General features: G+C 37.3%; 1 protein-coding gene across 1 annotated transcript in view; it reads left to right on the forward strand.

Annotated features, from left to right (window-relative positions):
* Window positions 1-2,682: 2,682 nt before the first annotated feature.
* Pgant2 (polypeptide N-acetylgalactosaminyltransferase 2) overlaps window positions 2,683-18,260 on the forward strand; it is a 547,092-nt gene continuing 531,514 nt past the window's right edge. Inside the window, exon 1 of the mRNA XM_081758540.1 lies at window positions 2,683-2,900. Coding sequence (XP_081614666.1) covers window positions 2,808-2,900 — 93 coding nt within the window. The 5' untranslated portion in view covers window positions 2,683-2,807. The remainder of the gene's footprint in view (window positions 2,901-18,260) is intronic.

The following is an 18,260-nucleotide window of genomic DNA, read 5'->3' on the forward strand; positions in this document are numbered from 1 at the left end:
GAATCGGTCGCTCATAGGACAGATAACAGTTCCTGACGCTAATAGGACTGTCGCTTCTAGGACTAATTGGGATTTTCGGCTCTTCTCGAAAACTGTTCTAAATATTTTGTTTACGTGTCAAATATCAATATCTCATTAACAACCCTACTGTAATGTGTCATTTCCAGTGCCGGTCTGGCTACGTTGGCTACTTGGCGATCACCAAGGGCCCAAGGCTCGAGGAGCCCCTCAGGCATCATCAGGCGCAGTATTTGTAGGCCTTGGTCGAATTTTCGCGATCACAAATGCTTTCTTGAGTCTTCCTACCAAAAAGGTTGCGGAAGCCTAAGTTCGTTTTTCCGAAGAAGTCTCGGAACCCCGTTACTCATATCAGTACGGCCCCGTGAGCAAGTTAAACTTCGTACTTAGCAAAGACCTCCGCTAGTCCATAACGGGAACCGAAGCAACTTCACGATTGTTTCAGTATTATTGTAACTTTTTTGCGATCTGTTTTGTACTACGTACTTATTTAATACAGAAAATATGATTTTGTCACTTATAGGGTGTTTCAAAACAACACCGACAACGTTTGGAAGGTGATTCCTGACACCAAAACAAGACAAAAAGTATAGACCAACTTGGGTGTACAAATGCTTCCTTTTGGAGTTATAGGCTGCAGAAAACTTGGAAAAATGAACTTTAAATGTCCATAGCTTCAATATTATGGGACCTACCTTAGTCGGTTCAAGACTTTACTTAGAAACTAGTATGTGCTCTATCCAAATATCCATATTTCAGAATCCTGCGCTACTTCTGCAACAGATTTTATGGAGGGAGTTTGAAGTACTCATCAACTACGTCTATCAAAATTGTTGCAGAAGTACCGCATGATTCTAAAACATGGATATTTAAATAGGGCACATACTAGTTCCTAAGTAAAGTCTTGAACCGCCTACGGTAGATCCCATAGTATTGGAGCTATGGACCTTCAGTTTTTCAAGTTTTTGGCAGCCTATAACTCCGAAAGGAAGGATTTGTGCACCCAGGTTGGTCTATACTTTTTGTCTTATCTTGGTGTCAGGAATCACCTCCCAAACGTTGTCGGTGTTGTTTTGAAACACCCTATATATATATATATATATATATATATATATATATATATATATATATATATATATATATATATATATATATATATATATATATGGAGGGCCTTTAGAAACCTGCACGAAGGGCCCTCAATTTGGCCAGTCTGACACTGGTCATTTCTCTGGGCTGGAAGTAGTAGTTTACGGTTTTTCTAAATAATAATAATTCAGATGATTTTGTTCATATTTCATAAATATATGTTTCATTGATAACCTGATAGTGTGACATTACTCGTTGTTCTTAAAAAAAAAAAAAAACTCTTGAGAGATTTTCCCGACGATTTTCTCAAAAAACACCCAAGTAGCTTTGTTTATATTTCATAAAGAAATATTTTATTAATAACTTCATAATATAGGATTTTTGATATGAAAAAAAAACGCAAAAGAGATATACTTTACTATTAGTATGTTACAACTATTTTCTCTAATACGATACATGCAATTTTGTTATTTCATAATTAAATGTTTTATTATTAACTCTAATAAGTCATTAATCCATTTCCCATGAAAAAAAAACAAGGGATAGTTTACTTGTGTTTTCTTTGGGGGAGGGGTGAGTTTCCTTCAGTCGAAATCTTGCCAAAATGCTTCATAATTTTGTTCGTATTTAAAAGCTTCAGTAAAAACTTCAACACAATATATTTTAGTTTAAGAAAATGGAAGCGAGGAGGTTTAGTATGGTGGCCTCCGCGTATATCTCTTATTTTGTTTGTCTTTGTGTACCGATTCACCCACCAAATGTTGTATGTAATAGGAATATCAAATCATCCTCTATATATCTACATATACTAAGTCAAATTAAAACAAATAGAAATATGTTTCTGTATATGAATGGGCAAACACCATGTGCGTGAGTTTTCTAGTTTTTAGTTTTTTTCCCCTTTTCTTCCCACTTTCTTCACTCCGCCATTTCAAGCTTGATAGTGTCCAATAAAATCAATATGTTCTTCTTGTTGGCGAAACTGTCATTATTATTATAAAATACACTTTGCTTTGTGAGTAATTTATTTTTCTAGTTCAATCATTCTCATCATCAGCGTCTCCTTTAGCCTACAACGCATAACCGTGGGACGTAAAATTTAAATATTTCATTTTTACTTCCTAATAATTGTTTTATATTTGATAAGTTCATTTATCTTATTATCCTTATTTTTTTGTATTTTTTTTTTAAAAAATATTTGTTATTGTTGACAAGGGTTAGGTATTAGCATTAATTGAATTTCACTCGTTTCGATAAAGGAAGATTAATTCCTCGTACTTATCTGTGTATTTTATGGAGATTTTACTGTAATTTGAGTTATAATTTAATATAAAATCAACATTTAAAAAGAATAATTTAATCAATTAAATCGAATTAATATAAATGTGTTGATTTCCTTTTGGATACGGCTGGCTGCGCATTCGCCGATAGGGCAATATATTATTATTACAGCATACAGAGAATCAAAACTCCAGTTCTGTCTCCGCTGCTGCGTTGATGCGCGACCTAGATAGTTTTTTGTTTCAGAACTGCACAGTGCCTCTCTCTGGCGATAACATTGGGAAGTAGCTAATGTTTTCAGTCAGTGTTTGTACTGCTCTCGGGCGAGCAGTAGCGTGAATGTTGTTAGTCTGTGCTGCGTGAGAATTCTGTTTTTGTTTTGTTTGTGTTTATTTTAGTCAATTGGTAAACATTTCAAAATGAGACGGAATGTGAAATTATTGCTCCTGTTTTCAATGGCGTGGATGTTCGCGATTGTTTATTATCTGCAAGTATCAAAGGAAAACGGCAAGGTAAGTGAAAAATCGTGGTGTTTGTCGGTGATAGCAGAATCACATGTATCTGTTGTTGTTCTAGACTTGTGTTGGTGAAGAGTAGTTGTTGGTGACCAGCTGAGTTAGTGTGCCTCAAGTTAGCACTGTAGCACATGACTGTTTGCCTTTATTGGTATGTTTCGCGTTGTTTAGCTCCATACAAGGGCGAAAACAGTACATATTATGGTAATAAATTCGTGAACGAAAATTAAAAACGATTCGTGATATGTGTGTGTGACAAAGCATTCTTATGTAGATTTTATGCAAGTTATAGAGAAGAATGTTACTGCTGGGGTAGACAAAATAAAGTAGATGGACAGGAAATAAAATGTACGCACGGAAAGATAACGTGCTCTATCCTCTTTAAAACACACATGAAGATTTATTTATCGAAAGAAAAAATGATGTTCAAAGCTGTAGATTTGAATATATAATTTATTTAGAAAAGAATCGAATTGCTAATTTTTCTTTGGCTTAAGAAATAGGAGTGGCAAAATATTTCTAATATACGTTAATGACCGTTCTTTTTCTTAGCTGCCCTGAGTTCAAACCTTATAACATACTTTATATCTTATCCAGACTTCTTATCAGAGATTATGACAATCACCAAATCATATTATATATGTGTGGAGCATGAAACAAGAAATGTCGCGTTAGCATCTTATAGCAAAGGCCCTGGGTTCCTGACTAGGTGAATGAGAATGATGTTTTTTCCTTACTTGCGCCTGATAGATGAAGGGAATTCGTTTGTTCGTTGGTTAGAGTTTTAATGTCCCTTTTCAGCAGCAAAGTGATATGAAATGTGGATCTACAACTTAACACGGGATTCGAACCACATAATATCCTGACTAGAATCGAACCCAGATCTCCCGCGCCAAAGGTACCCTATAGCGACGAAAGCTGAAGGAAGAATTGTAAAATTAGGCTAGTAGAACTACATTCATATTTTACTTATTTGCTATGTACGTATGTGGTCATTGTTAGGGATTCTCGCCTTCGCCACGATATGTGAATTGTAAATTGCGATTGATAAAATAAAACTTAGAGCTATAACTTTCAGAGGCTCAAGTGGCTTTATGGATGGACATCACCAGCCTTTCTTTAAAAAAAAAAAAAATAATAAAAAAAAAAAACCGGGGCGTTAGAGGGGGATTTAGTGTTAGATTATTGCAACAGGACATTTTTTGCTTTCACAAGACCGATACATAGTCCCTACTTAATTTATCTTAGCTCTGGGGAGAGGATCAACTCAAGGGCACCTCCTCTCCAAAGCCCATAGCAGAACATGCCGCGATCTGCGATATGATCGCAGAAAATTTGCCGTGCCTGTGCAGAAAAATTGTCAGAGAAAGAGGGAGAAAAAAAATTGCCAACAGAAAAGTATAAAAGCATGCCTGCTATGTGTAGATGTCTTAAATGCACAGACTACTTGCATAAATATAGTTTGAACTGTTTTTTACGTCGTGTTAAGCGTATTTTTAACAACCAGAAATGTTTCTTTCTGCTGGAACTGAAGATTGACGTGATTTTATATTTTAAATCTGCTTACCGCTGAAACCTTGTTTACCATGCTTCATGTAACGCTGTAATGAAAGCGTGATAGTATGATCTTGATTTTTTTATTTTGGAATTCCTGCAGAAAATTTTTGACAAAATCTTATCGCAGAAAGACAAAGGAAGTTCTGCCGTAGGGCTCCAAAGTATGCCTGGAAGAAACTCTGGTCATCATATCGGTTCCAGTAATTTGTTTCTGGCATAATCACAATTCAGGTGACTTCCTAGTTTCCTCTCGATGTCGCATCAATGCCGGAAATTCGGCCTTTACCGTCAATCGAATCGTTATCAAATATTTAAAAAAAATATATCCAATATCTAGGTTTCAAATCCACTTTCTCCTTTATAATATTAAGTTAAGGCTTAATTGGAACTCGAAGCTGCTGCTGACAATTACGGTGTATCAATGCCAGCCGATCCCTTGACAGCATGCGTTAGTCTTCAACGTTCAGCTTCACAAATGTGGAAGAGTTACTTGTCACATTTACGTAAGGTATGGTTGCTATTAGAAATATAAAATGTAATTTAACCTATTTCAATGCGTCAGCAAGGATAGGAATGTCAAAGGAAACTTTTAGGAACAAGAAAAGTGAAGTGTTTTACTAAGTGGGGCAGAAGCGTGAACATTATGAAAAGGCAATGAGAAACGTTGGAAATGTTCGAAATTTGAGTTTGAAGAAAAATTGAGAAGATTAACTGGATGGAACGAAAGTCTATTGAGGAAGAAGTGTTTGCGAAAATTTGAGCGCGAAGAGCAACACAGAAAATAGGAGGAAAATAAATAAATGATGAGATTATTTAAGAAGAAATTGTATATTAGAGATATTATAAAAGATTAGAAAGGGATAGTAAGCAACAGGCTTTCTTGCAGAAAATTGTCCGGGGAGCAAAATCTAAATGGGGGGGGGGGGCTGTACTGGGACAGTATTTGCTGAAGGGTGGTCATTAGGGTTGCCAACTCTGGAAAATAAAGAAACCGGCTCCCCCTCAAAATTCCCTATGATATAGGTCTAAGTGTGAAGTATCTCTGTTTGGACCCCATCCATGTGAAGAAAATGTACTATCGTGAACAAAAGTGGATTAGCACCTGTATTCTGCTTATCCTTAGTACATTCACTAATAAGATACATTGTGCTATAAATAAGAAACTGAACTCGGCATTGATCATTTTATTGTGTTTACCAGTAACGACCACGTCTTTAAAATTATCGAAAGAGATAAACTAAAGCATATTAATCTACGTGACAATTTTGGATTTGGAAAATGATATTTATTCTTTGAACTTATACTTCAGCTACGGGAAATTGCTTTAAGTTCTTTTTCACTCTCAATAAATGTATAAAATTCCTTACAAATAAATTTCAAATTTTCCCTGATACAGTCCCTGTAATCTCTTTAAAATTATCTAAACAAAATATATTAATCGTTGATAGATGGTGAAAGGTGACAATTTTGGATTTACAGAATGAAAGTTACTTTTAAAATCTATACTTCGAACTAGATGAAATTGCTTCGAAATAGATACAAATTTGAATAACCGGTCATAAAGGGGCTGGTAAGGAGTTTATACCAGTCACCGGCTTTAATCAAAATAACAGCAATATTTCCGGTCGGTGAAAAGCTGGCCAGTTGGCAACCCTAGCGGTCCAGCACAAGAGTGATATCGTAATATAATTTACTAGCAGCGTTCACCCCGCTTCGCTGCGGTCACCCCGGAACGCAATAAACTTTGTTACTTAGATAATTTTTACTTTTTCGCTTTCAAATTGCAGTAAATGTTAACATTATAGCGCCTGTCATTTATGTTAACCCGCCGAGTGACACGGTCATGCGGGTTGCATATAAATACGTTTATTTTTATACCTATGATGAACTAACAAAGGATTTGTACGTTATGGACACTTGAATGGTCAATTATCTCAAGACACTGGTAATTAAAAATTAAAGTGATATGATAAAAACCATCTAGGGTCCAAATCCTAATAACCCCCCAAAAATGAAAGAAATTGGTTCAGCCGTATTAGCGTGATGAGCTAACAAAGGATTTGTGCGTTCTCTTTTATATAATAGATTTTAGTTCCAGGGAGGGGAGGTTAGCTAAATTCGGTGGTTTTTATAATAAGTAAACTAAAGAGGTGACTTATTGTGTCAAAATGAAGGGATGAGCCGAGGGGTGGTGATAAGTGTATAGGTATACTAATATTTATAATGATGTATTAGTCCGATTTTTTATGGCCCTACCCGTCTCATAAATCTGTCAGTTTTATTTTATTTCCATAATTTTGTTGCATGTTGTAAACTTACCTACATGGAAGATAAGGAAACGATTGTGAATGATGCTAATTAGATAAAATTCCTCCGTCATATGCAACGTTGCATGTGAAGTAATGGCTATCTTTGAGATTGACGACTTGATTGCTATCGGCATTGACAGTTGTACCTACTCTACTGCCCTACCTACTCGGAGAGTCCATCTTACATCGTGCTATGAACATCAGAATTTGGGTGTTGCCAACTGGGATAAAGGAGATAAAGAATTATTGTGACTGATCAATGTTTGCACATACATACAGGGCTGCCAACTTTTGAAAATTGAAATACTGGACACTCTTCTGGAGTACGTATACTCTTTTGATTGTGACATCATCGATCGTCAAAAATGTCAACAACCTGAAAATGGTTAATTCATGTGAAATTGAGCGATTCCGAGTTCGAATTTAATAACTTAAGCTACTTTTGAAGCATTTATTATTAAATTTACTTATTTCAGTTTTGATTGAGTCGGCAGATGTAATTTTTGTAGTCTGTCATCAATAATACACTGTATTTAAAACAGAAAAGCAAATCAAATATAATTGGCAATATAATAATGGCATGCACAAAATATACTTGAAAAATAAGTCTTACCAGCTTCGCTGGGGTTGGTAATGTCTCATAATACATACATACTGGATCTGGATGCATTGTTTATTTGGAAGATGTAGCTGAGGATGAAACAGTGCGATTTGCGCTCTTGAAAATGTACTTTTGTTGACCTCTGGCAGTTTTGATAAGTTCAGTAAATATTCCTGCCTTCAACTCCAGCAAATTCCGCGCACAATAGGTCGATATCAAACCGAATTATAAGCTCTACTTTAGCCATGTTAATTGACAAACGATTCCTTCCTCGTCACTCCAAAATAATCTGAATAGAACAGAGAATAGGACTAGTAAGAGGAAAAATTATCGGACATTTAATGTCCGGTTTTGAGGTCGTACCGGACACCGGACAAGGAGATCAAAAACCGAACCGTCCGATAAAATACCGCAACAGTTGGCAACACTACATACATATCATTGAAGGAGTCTCCAATGCGCTTTTCCAGTTGTTACCCCTGCTTGTCTAAATGACAAAAGCATGCGCCTCTGGTGCTTTCCCGGTGGATTTGAACGTAAATTACATTACGATTGATTTGGATTCTACCTCAAACTGTAAGTCCACTTCTCCTATAGCCTTGATGCGAGTGAAATCCATCCTCGAAGTGCCTGGGCGCTAGAGACCTTCACGGGCCGAATATTTCGGCCCGAGCCCAATCCAGCCCGGGCCCGAAAAGTTTTGAAGATTTTCGGGCCGAGCCCGGCCCGGCCTGATTAGTTTTTTAAAGTTCTTGGTCCAAGCCCGGCCCGGGCCCGATAAATTTTCAAAGTTTCATTTTGTAACATTTTTCACGGGCACACTTCTTCAACGTTTGCCTTTATTCTAATTATCGTTTAACGAAAGTCAATAATTACTAAAGAATTATAATTAATCGGCCCCAGCCCGGCCCGACCCGAAGAGAAATCAGTGTCGGCCCGCCGAAGCCCGGCCTGGCCCAAAGAAATAATAGAGTCAGCCGGGCTTCGGGCCAGGCCCGGCCCGGCCCGTGCAGGTCTCTACTGGGCGCAACGACTACCCCCTAAATTTATTTTCCCTTCCCCCACGAAAAAGAGTAGTAGTAGAGGAGCTGGCGATATATTCTGGCCGTATGTCCTCCATCGGAAACAACATCTAAGGAAACTACTTTACAGATCACCGTCAGTTTTGACTAGGGTGTAGAGAATCAAAAGCTACAAACGGAGTTCGTTGATAAGCGTTACATCCAATTCATCTCAAGATATGGACAATCGAAAATCAGTCCCCCATATATTCTTATGCGATTATTATCAAAAGGATATCATCCTTTTTGATAGACAACCCGCAGTGTTGCTGAAAGTAGCGGGTTAGTATAATACTAAGGATTAAAAATTACTAATTTCTTCAAGTGTTGATAGAATACGACGTTACCGTAAAATAAAACTAAATGAATTTCTACTTGGTTTTTATTTTGTTCAATTAAGGGATTTCCAAATCCAATTTTTGAGGTCAGTTTATATTAAGATCATAAACAGTCAACAACAAAGGGGAAGGAAGTCAGCCAGAGACTATATGTAAAAGTACTTTCCCGGTGTTCGTCTGGTGGAACTGAGGAAAAAATCTGGGAAATACCTTAGCCAGGATGTTCTGTCACTATATTCGAACGCCAAACCTCTTGATTACGAAGAAGCAAGAGTACTAACAACCTTTACGACAAACAATATAGTAGTGGTACTAAAAGTGCATTGTCAGTTCTATATATGCTTTTTTTTTTTTTTTTTTTTTTTTTTAGCAACTATAGATCCAAATGTACCACTTGCAGAAAATTGTTTTTATTTTATAGTAAAAATTTACTTACATGTTAGCCAGACCCGTACTTAAATGGGTCCATTTTTCGAAAGGAGGTGGGCGGATAAGGGCCATTTTTCGCCCTTCAGACAACGGAAAAATGAAGTGTCCGATTCCGACAAGTTTGCAATGTATTTTTATACTAGAAGATATGTTACATATGTAAAGATAATAGATACGTGATAAAGAAAATAGTAAGTCATAGAAATGAGTGCCCAAAAAGAGTTCGTATCAGCGTTTTGCGACCTTTTGGTACTGTTTGCTGTCTTTGATGGAGGCTTATAGGAAGAAGGAGTCGATGAACCAAAATAAATCTGACTCGTCATAATATAACGCTGTGTAACCTTTGATATGAGTACTAATTGATTTTGGTTCAGTGTGTCCTTCTACCTATTAGAGAACAAAATGTATTGCGCGAGAGTATAGAGCGATGACTACCGTTTATACGCTGTAATGTACGAGTTCAACTGGAGACTCAATCTCTGATGTTATTTACCGATTGTGATTGAAAATACATGCTCAGTATGTCAATAAAATATATAAAAAAATGTATTGTTTGCGCGGATGTGTGTGTAGGGCAGAAAAATAGAGACAGCATGTTATGGAGTATTGAGAAAGCGTGTCATTTCTAAAAGTGGTATGAGTAAAAGTGCGAGCAGGAAAACCAGTCGCAGAATGGCATGAAATTCTGCAATATATATATATATATATAAGAATCATACAGACCACGCGATGAGAATTCATTGATACGTTATATTGCAATATTGAGGGAAAGATGAAAAACAACGACCAACAATAGCTACCAGATGCATCCGATCCAAGCTAATACATACCCATACCCACAAACACCCCCACCCCACCCCCATATATATATATATATATATATATATATATATATATATATATATATATATATATATATATATATATATATATATATAAAGCACTCCTATGCCTTAGTCTGTTGTTCAAAGAGATCGTTCGTCTACGAGTACTGCCGTCGACACTACCTGTAAGAGTCCTAAAAAAGAGTTAGCAATACCTCGTTGTCGCAACTCTAATAGCTGTTGTATAATATGTAAGCGTAAGAAATACTTAGTGGCTGTACCAAAAGCAGATCCAGCGCAGGCCTTTACAGAAACGGGAATCTATATTTCGTCGGGAAAACGCTGCTGTTAAACGCATCTTACGGAGTCCGTATTCCGTGAGGAGGCTCTGCAAGCTGTACGCCCTGTAAGTGAGAAGACAACAATGTCTGCAAAAGATATTGAAAGCCTGATAAACGATATCAGAAAGGTAGCACAGAAGAAAGGTATCGATTTCGACTCACCGGGACGACTTTCCGACTCCGATTATTATACTCTCATGGATATATCAAGGTCTGATTTTAACTGTATTTATGACCTAGTAAAGTCCAAAAATGCGTTCCTCAACACAGAGATCCTCTCGTACTTGTTTGGCAGTGTTACTTGTAAAGCTTCGAACGGGTCTCTCGAATGGTGTTCTGTCCACATTATTCAATGTCAGAAAACGAAGAATATCATCTTCTGTGCACGCTGCAGAACTTTGATGCAGAACTTTGTTCCACTATATCTTGGAACGGAACACATCACCAGAACACAGGTTATTGAAAACCATACGAGGCCTTTAGCACGACGATTATTCATTCCCGACGACGACAATGATACTGTAATACCTGTTGCTGATGGCACGTACATTTATATCCAGAAGAGTTCCCACTATTTCTTTCAGCGACGATCATTCTCGTTATACAAAGGAAGACCTTTGGTGAAGCCTATGATGTTGGTCACGATGACAGGTTACATTTTGGATGTCTTTGGACCTTACTTCGCGGATTCAAAGAACAATGACGCTAACATACTCACTCATATCTTTTAAAAAAAGATGCACACAATATCAGAGAGTGGCTGCAGCCAAAGGATGTTCTGATTGTTGATAGAGGTTTCCGTGATTGTTTGGCACTTCTGAAAGAAATGGGTCTCGTACCTGAAATGCGTAGATTACTCAATAAGCAGCCACAGTTTACAACAGCGGATGCTAACGAGCCGCTTCTTGTGACGAAAGTTCGATGGGTTGTCGAAGCCGTTAATGGACAGTTGAAAAGCTGGCGCACATTTGATAAAGTGGTACCCAATACGCAGATACCTTATATTGGTGACTATGTGCGAATTATATGTGCTCTTCTCAATGCTTTCTATCCTACAAGGATTCACAACACCAAAGATGATGAAATAATCACTCAGTGGATGCTGGCTTTAGTTAAAAAACCTAATTACTTAAAACAGATGGTCGACCAACAAGGCTGGGCGCGAAAAAAGGCAATTTGGGCTAAGTTAACCGAGACAGATCTTCAAGATTTTCCACGGCTAACTTGGGATGAGGTACGGCAATCAACTCTTGCCATATATCAACTTAAACAAAGCCAATCTTACACTCACGAGCACTTAAGTGACGAAGGTATGTACTCTCTGTACATACATCATGACGGTGCTTCTGTTCTCCGAGTTCAGTTACGATCACGTCACATAAGATCCAAAACCTGTAATATTTGGATCAAAACAGAGCAAAGCAACATCGCACACATACAGTGGTACTGTCAATGTAAAGTAGGCGCACGGGTCGTCGGATGTTGCTTCCGTACTATGGTTTCTGGCTTACTGGCGCCACAATTCCACCGCAGTTAAGAAACCAAGTCTAGAATCATCTACTCATACACTACAAGATGCCGCCGCTGCAGGATGGTCCAGTGGCGATTCGGATGACGACAGCAAGCATGATGCCTAATCTGCAAACTAGCTACAAGTGTCTCCAGCTGTCTGATTATTATCTATGCTTGATTATTTCCCATGTAATATATTGATCTCATAGTCGTAGTAGACTTCATTCTTCTTATTCTTGCTGTTAGTGTTCTATTTACTATTACTTTCTCGGATTCCAACTCATGACAGTAGTGTTTACGTTCTTTCATTAGCACACGACTTACGTCTTTGTTTATTTTTTTACCTCTCACTTATAGCGCTTTCCGTCAAAATATATTTGTTTTCTTATTTTTATGAGGTATACTATTGAAAACCATGCATTTCACATCTCGGGCCTGATGGGCGAAAAATGGCCCTTATCAGCCCACCTCCTTTACAAATAGAAAAGAATATGTCAGGGACAAATAGACCACCTGACTACATCACAGTAACATCACTGAACCACTTTATTCCTCATATATGAATTAATGTATATTAGAATATTATTTTATACGGGAAAGATCAATTTAAACTTTGATTTCCGAAAGAATTTAATACACAGCCCTCAAAGTATACATTATAATTATTTTATACGAGGCTTTTCGTAAGATCAAAAAGGAACGCAAGAGTTAGTGTTAAATGCAGACATTTCCACTGGGGAGACGAGTTTTCTGCTTGTTGGGGGAAGAATATTTTAAAGGAAAATAATTCTTAATTTTCGTACTTATACCTATCCCTCTTAACATGTGTAGCTTTGAATTATAAGTTTTCTATCCTTTGCGCAAGTTGTGTATGCTAATGAACAGAAGGCTCGTGCCAAGATTTATTTTGATAGAACTTTTCTTGTAATATAGATAGAATACTTCTTACGCTTATTGCCGTGTTTGATGTTATGCATAAAAGTTAAACATATTAAACCGAAATATGATATAATCTAGGGGCAAATTTTGAATTTCTGAAGGGGATCATCCCGTGGACCATATAATAGAAATACCACTAATTAACAGTAAAATTTTTCAAGTTTCCTAACTTCTTGCTTCGGTCGCTTCTGAGGAACCATATCGTGTAATCGAAGGTTGGGCATCTACATAAGCTAGAGATATTTATTGAGGAATTAATATGCAGGATGTTTTAATAATTCGCTGTATTTGAAAGAGACGTTTGTAATTTACAAATAACCATATTCGAGTGTGTGTGTGTGTGTTTTTTTCTTTTTAGGTTGTCTTGATACTTTATATCAGGGCATTATTAATTAATATATAAGTGAATATCTGAGTAGTGTTGCTAAGTGCTTTTCATTATCTCTAATATAATGCTATTTCTATGTGTACTTAAGTTCTCGTCTCCAGTATTCCATATACGTAAAAAATGTGGAATGCAACTAGACACCCTATCCATAATGTCCTGGCTTAGTGGTCCCACTAGAACCTGGCTTCAAGTGGAATACTTATACAAGTTGTTAAAATTTAATAAGAAAAAGGTAGTACATTTTCGCACAGATCCTAAAATTTGAAAATACTATCTTTTGATTATAAGTATAGCAGCTTGTGGAATTCTCGTCGGTGTATTCCTATTGCGAAAATACAAGCGGCGCTGTTTAGTTATGCAATGGCAATACTTGAAACAAGTTAGCAACTGGATTTTGTTCCGACAGCGAAGCGAAAAACGATGCATTTTGGCAGTGACAGAGAAAGAAAAACAGACATCGTTATACATTCTGTCGATCGTTTAGAGTGGATTTACGCACTGTTGGAAAGAAGAACTGTATGGACCAAGAGTGGAGTATCTGGACAGCGTTAAGAATAGAATGACGTATCAACAAAATAAGTAGGATATGTGTGATTTTTTCTGCCTGGATCCAGGTTCTAGACCATTTACCGTAACTTATCCAGGCGGGGCCAGTAAGCTAGTAGAAGAGGTGTAGGGTGATCTGTTTCTTTCTCCCGTGGTTCAAAAAGCGATATGGCAAGCTGGAGTAGAGAAAAATTAGAATTAGAGATACCAGATATTGAAGATCGATGCAATTATGGCTTCATTACATTGATAAAAATCCGTTATCCGGACAGCGGTATATTGTACAAATATACGGAATCCATATGTTTAATATGAAAATCTGTACGGAGGATGTGTTATCCATATGCTACCTACGTACTATCTGTTTCTCGCTTAGATGTTACATCATGCCGTTGCAATCTTCCGTATATATATATATATATATATATATATATATATATATATATATATATATATATATATATATATATATATACATCTACATCTGTATATGAGATCTTTACCGCCTATCCACAGTTCTTTCTTTCATACGGAAAGTATGTATATATTGAACACTTATACGGAAAGTATTATAAAACATGCGTCTTCAGTTATATGTTTGCTGCAAGATGTTACATATAGCCATACGCTAAGTCCAAAATCTACAGGATTTACGCATGTAACTTACGTCGCCACATACGTGCTTTTTTCTCTCTGCAGTTGTGTACATCAACTAATATAGTTACGATATAATACACTCTGACTTCATAGTGTCTGCGAGTCAGAGTCTTTATACAAATGTAGAGGTAAAATAGAAAGTGTAATCCTTTCCTATGTTCCTCGCCATTCGAGGAAAGAAAAAAAGTAATTTAACGTCTTATGTTTAATATCTGAGTACTAACGAAGATTGATGACACACTGGCGCAAATCCCAGGGGGATGAGGGGGACTGTCCCCGCCAATAATTCGATTTGAATTTTATTTTATTTTTTTTGGGGGGGATGGGGGAGAAATGTGATGATTTGTGTCCGACTTCCCCTTCATCTACATTGTCTCATATATAATACACAACAGGTTCACCTCAGAAATCAGATTTATCTACCGTAATATAAGTCTCGTCTCCCCCCATGTTCAATACAATTCTGCTCCCCTGTTCCTCCACAGTGTTGTTTTTCAACTTCATAAATATTTTGCATTTTCATAACATCGCTTAAAAAAAGTCTTACCCCTCCCCCTCCTTGCGCCGCTGATGACAAAAGCAAATAAAGGTAATAGAAGACTAGTGAAATGACAAGGGTGTAAGTACTTGGAAGACTAACAGGACCTTCCATGAGCATTCACTTACATAGCTTCAGGTCCAATCAGGGATCCTAGGTACCAGAAGTAAGATGTCTATCATTGAACCACTTTTTCCTCCGTTGAGTTAAAAAAAAAAAAAAAAAAAAATCGAATGCATTAGTAACAAGGTTACTTACTGCCATAAACTATTTTTTTATTTTATTTTATTTTATATACAGTACAGAGTAAGTGGTTAGTGTCCTGGCTTCGCATCTCGTTCTTCAATTCAATAGTTGCTGTACTGACTAAAGTTGTATCGGTGTTTTTTCATCGGTTGCCAAGGCGAACGTCAAGATGGTACATTCAGAAATAAACTCCAGTCGATTTTGTTCTATTTGCTTACTTACTATTTCGCTAATTGTTAGTGATTCCAATGTAGATTATTGGCCTTGTTAGTTGTATCAAAAAGTTAGGGCGGCTCTTGAGAGAGGTCAGATCGATAAGAATGAATATTTCAACATTACAACTTAAGGGAAGGTAACTTAAAATATGTATTGATTCTTGTGTACAACTTAGCTATAAAATATATATTAATAGCTTTAGCATGTACGGATATATTATTATTATTATTATTATTATTATTATTATTATTATTATTATTATTATTATTATCACTATTATTGCCATGTAATTCCCTTAAGAGCAGTGACTACTATAAAGTTATTGTAATTTGCTCGTGAGGGCAATCATCTTTCTTTTTTCTTTTTCTTTTTTTAAGTCTATACCTTGTTAAAGGTAACCTATATACACATAACTGTCACTCTGAGTAATGTTGCTTGAGGAAGATTATGCATTAAATCTGAGCAGATGAATCTAGAGATTATTATATTATTGTTCAGTTCTTTAAAAGCTATTGTCCTGGTTTTATTGTCTGCCTTGTCATAGTTTCGATCATTTTTTAACTGCCACTTTATCAGGAAATTAAGCCAGAGCGGGTCAATAGCAGAATCATTTCAGGAACAAAATCCCTTCTTTCTTATCTTCGTAATATAAAAAGTAGTTATGTCATGAATTATCCTTGTTGAGAATTACATCTCTTATCTTCCCATGAGATAACTTGTCACACTTTTCTCTCGCTAAAACATATATACATAACAATAATATTATTTATTAAAAAGTTAATTTGATTTCTTAAAAGAGTATTACAGAAGAAATTATGAAATTAAAATTAAATAAATGTCAGTGTGATTAGTAAGATTTCCGTGTTTCCTTAGTTTACGTCGTGTGTTGTGCGGGTGGTCTTGGGTTCAATTTTCGATGAGGAAACTGAACCCACCATCAAGAGGTAAATTGGGAAGCTACATTAGAAATGTGAATATTAAGAAAAAAAGTAGCGGAGAACGATTAGAAGCCTTTGAGATGTGGATATGTAGAAGACAGGTGAAAAATAGCTGAGTGAAAGGAGAATAGGGTGTTAGAAATAGTGGGGTGTGGGAGGGGAGCAACCATGAAATAGTATTGGAAGTAATTGTCAATGGCTAACAACGCTGAAATGATTTCTCTCATTAGATCAAGAAGTCATGCAGAAGGATCTGGTCAGATGAGACGTGGTGGGTGACCATTCGTATTTATCGGAATGCCTTGCCATTCCAACGTCATGAAGGCAATTGGGAAGATACTCGAAAAAAAAAAAAAAAAAAAACAGAACTTCAGCATTAGCGTTGAGGGAAGACGATACGCTGAGCACACATTGCTCCAAAGGCATGAGTGCCACAAGCTGGTTGGTATGCCGAGCCCCCTCAAGGGCTGTTGCATCAGGAGCTTAGTTTTTCTTTATTATTACTGGAAGTAATTAGGGTTGCGGTGGCGTAGTTGGTAAACGTCCACGCATCAACTAGTTGTCTAAATTCTACTTCCAGTGAGGTAGGAAACTTTCCTCATTCCACCCTTATTCCAATGTGACTCAGTTCACCTATCTATGTAAAATGAGTACCTTGGGGGGGGGGGTTGAGCAGGTACTGACTACTAGTGGTTCTTCGATTTTCTATCAAAGCTGATCTCGGTTTAACAGCGATTCGACTTTCTATCAAAAACTTGATTGGGACCCTTCTATGTTAACTTGTTTGGAAATGGGTACCACACAGATTGATTCAGTTATATTGAGCCAAATTTGAATGTGCCTTTTACCTAGTAAATGCCATGTCTCCTCTAATACATCAGTTGTTATTCGATCTAGAATCCACTTCTATTTACTATTGCCGGGCACAAAGTTTTCATTGCAGGTGACTTCTTTACAACTGGATCATGGGTATTACATCTCACTCCTTTTAGCAGGGTCTGCATAGACTGGAGACGGTACGGGCTTCACGATGGGACAGGCACCGCTTGAGGAGTTTGAGACACAATAGTCCCTTGAGCTGGCATCTGGACTTTTGACAAGGATGTCAGAGAAGGGAATTTCCGCTATATCAGTTTCCTGTTCTATTTGGCGATAAATTTCCAGCGATGTTTTCGCCGTGTGGCTGGATGCCTTGTCTTGGTGCAGTTCAATCTGGTTAAAGCCCTATCCGTACAATGGGAGTTCATCTAGTACATTTCAGTCAGGACATGAATCTGGTAGTAGCAGCATTGATTTTGACATTTCGCTCCGCCTTGAGATGACGCAGTTTGCCCCTGCAGGAGAAAGCAGCCACAATGATGAATCCTTTTGAGAAACGGTTCTAGCTGCTCGCGTCGGTATGGTGGACCCGAGACTCTGTTCTTCATATGTCCGTATAATAGATTTACAGTGGCTCCACCTACATGAAAATTACGCATTTTACACATCTCTGCGATGCATCAGAAAGGACCATAATGAATCCCTCCCACAATTTATTCTGTTTCGGCGGCATCAAAGTGCACTCGACCACACTGCTGTACTGCGTGACTGGTAGGATACCGTAGCTTGTCTAGGGGCAATTTCACGGGGATGGGTTGCGCATGCACGGCACAGTTGCACATAGAATTTGGCTCAGTATAACTGAATTACCTTCTATATAAGATACAGATGCTGCTTCGGGGAAAATCACACTGGTTCCAGTAAAAGCCCTGAACAGTTTCGGTGGAAAACTAAACCGGTTTTGGTGAATGCATTTTGGTTTCCGGATTTTCTAGAAACCGGTTTCCGTTTTTTTTAAAGGTTTTCCCTACCCCAGTTGACTGTACCTCCTCCTGCATGTGCCAAAGTCTCTAAAGTGTGGAAATTTACTTTCACCCA

This window comes from Thermobia domestica, chromosome 5 (genome assembly GCF_964235325.1).
Source record: "Thermobia domestica chromosome 5, izTheDome1.hap1.1, whole genome shotgun sequence".
Lineage (NCBI taxonomy): Eukaryota > Metazoa > Arthropoda > Insecta > Zygentoma > Lepismatidae > Thermobia > Thermobia domestica.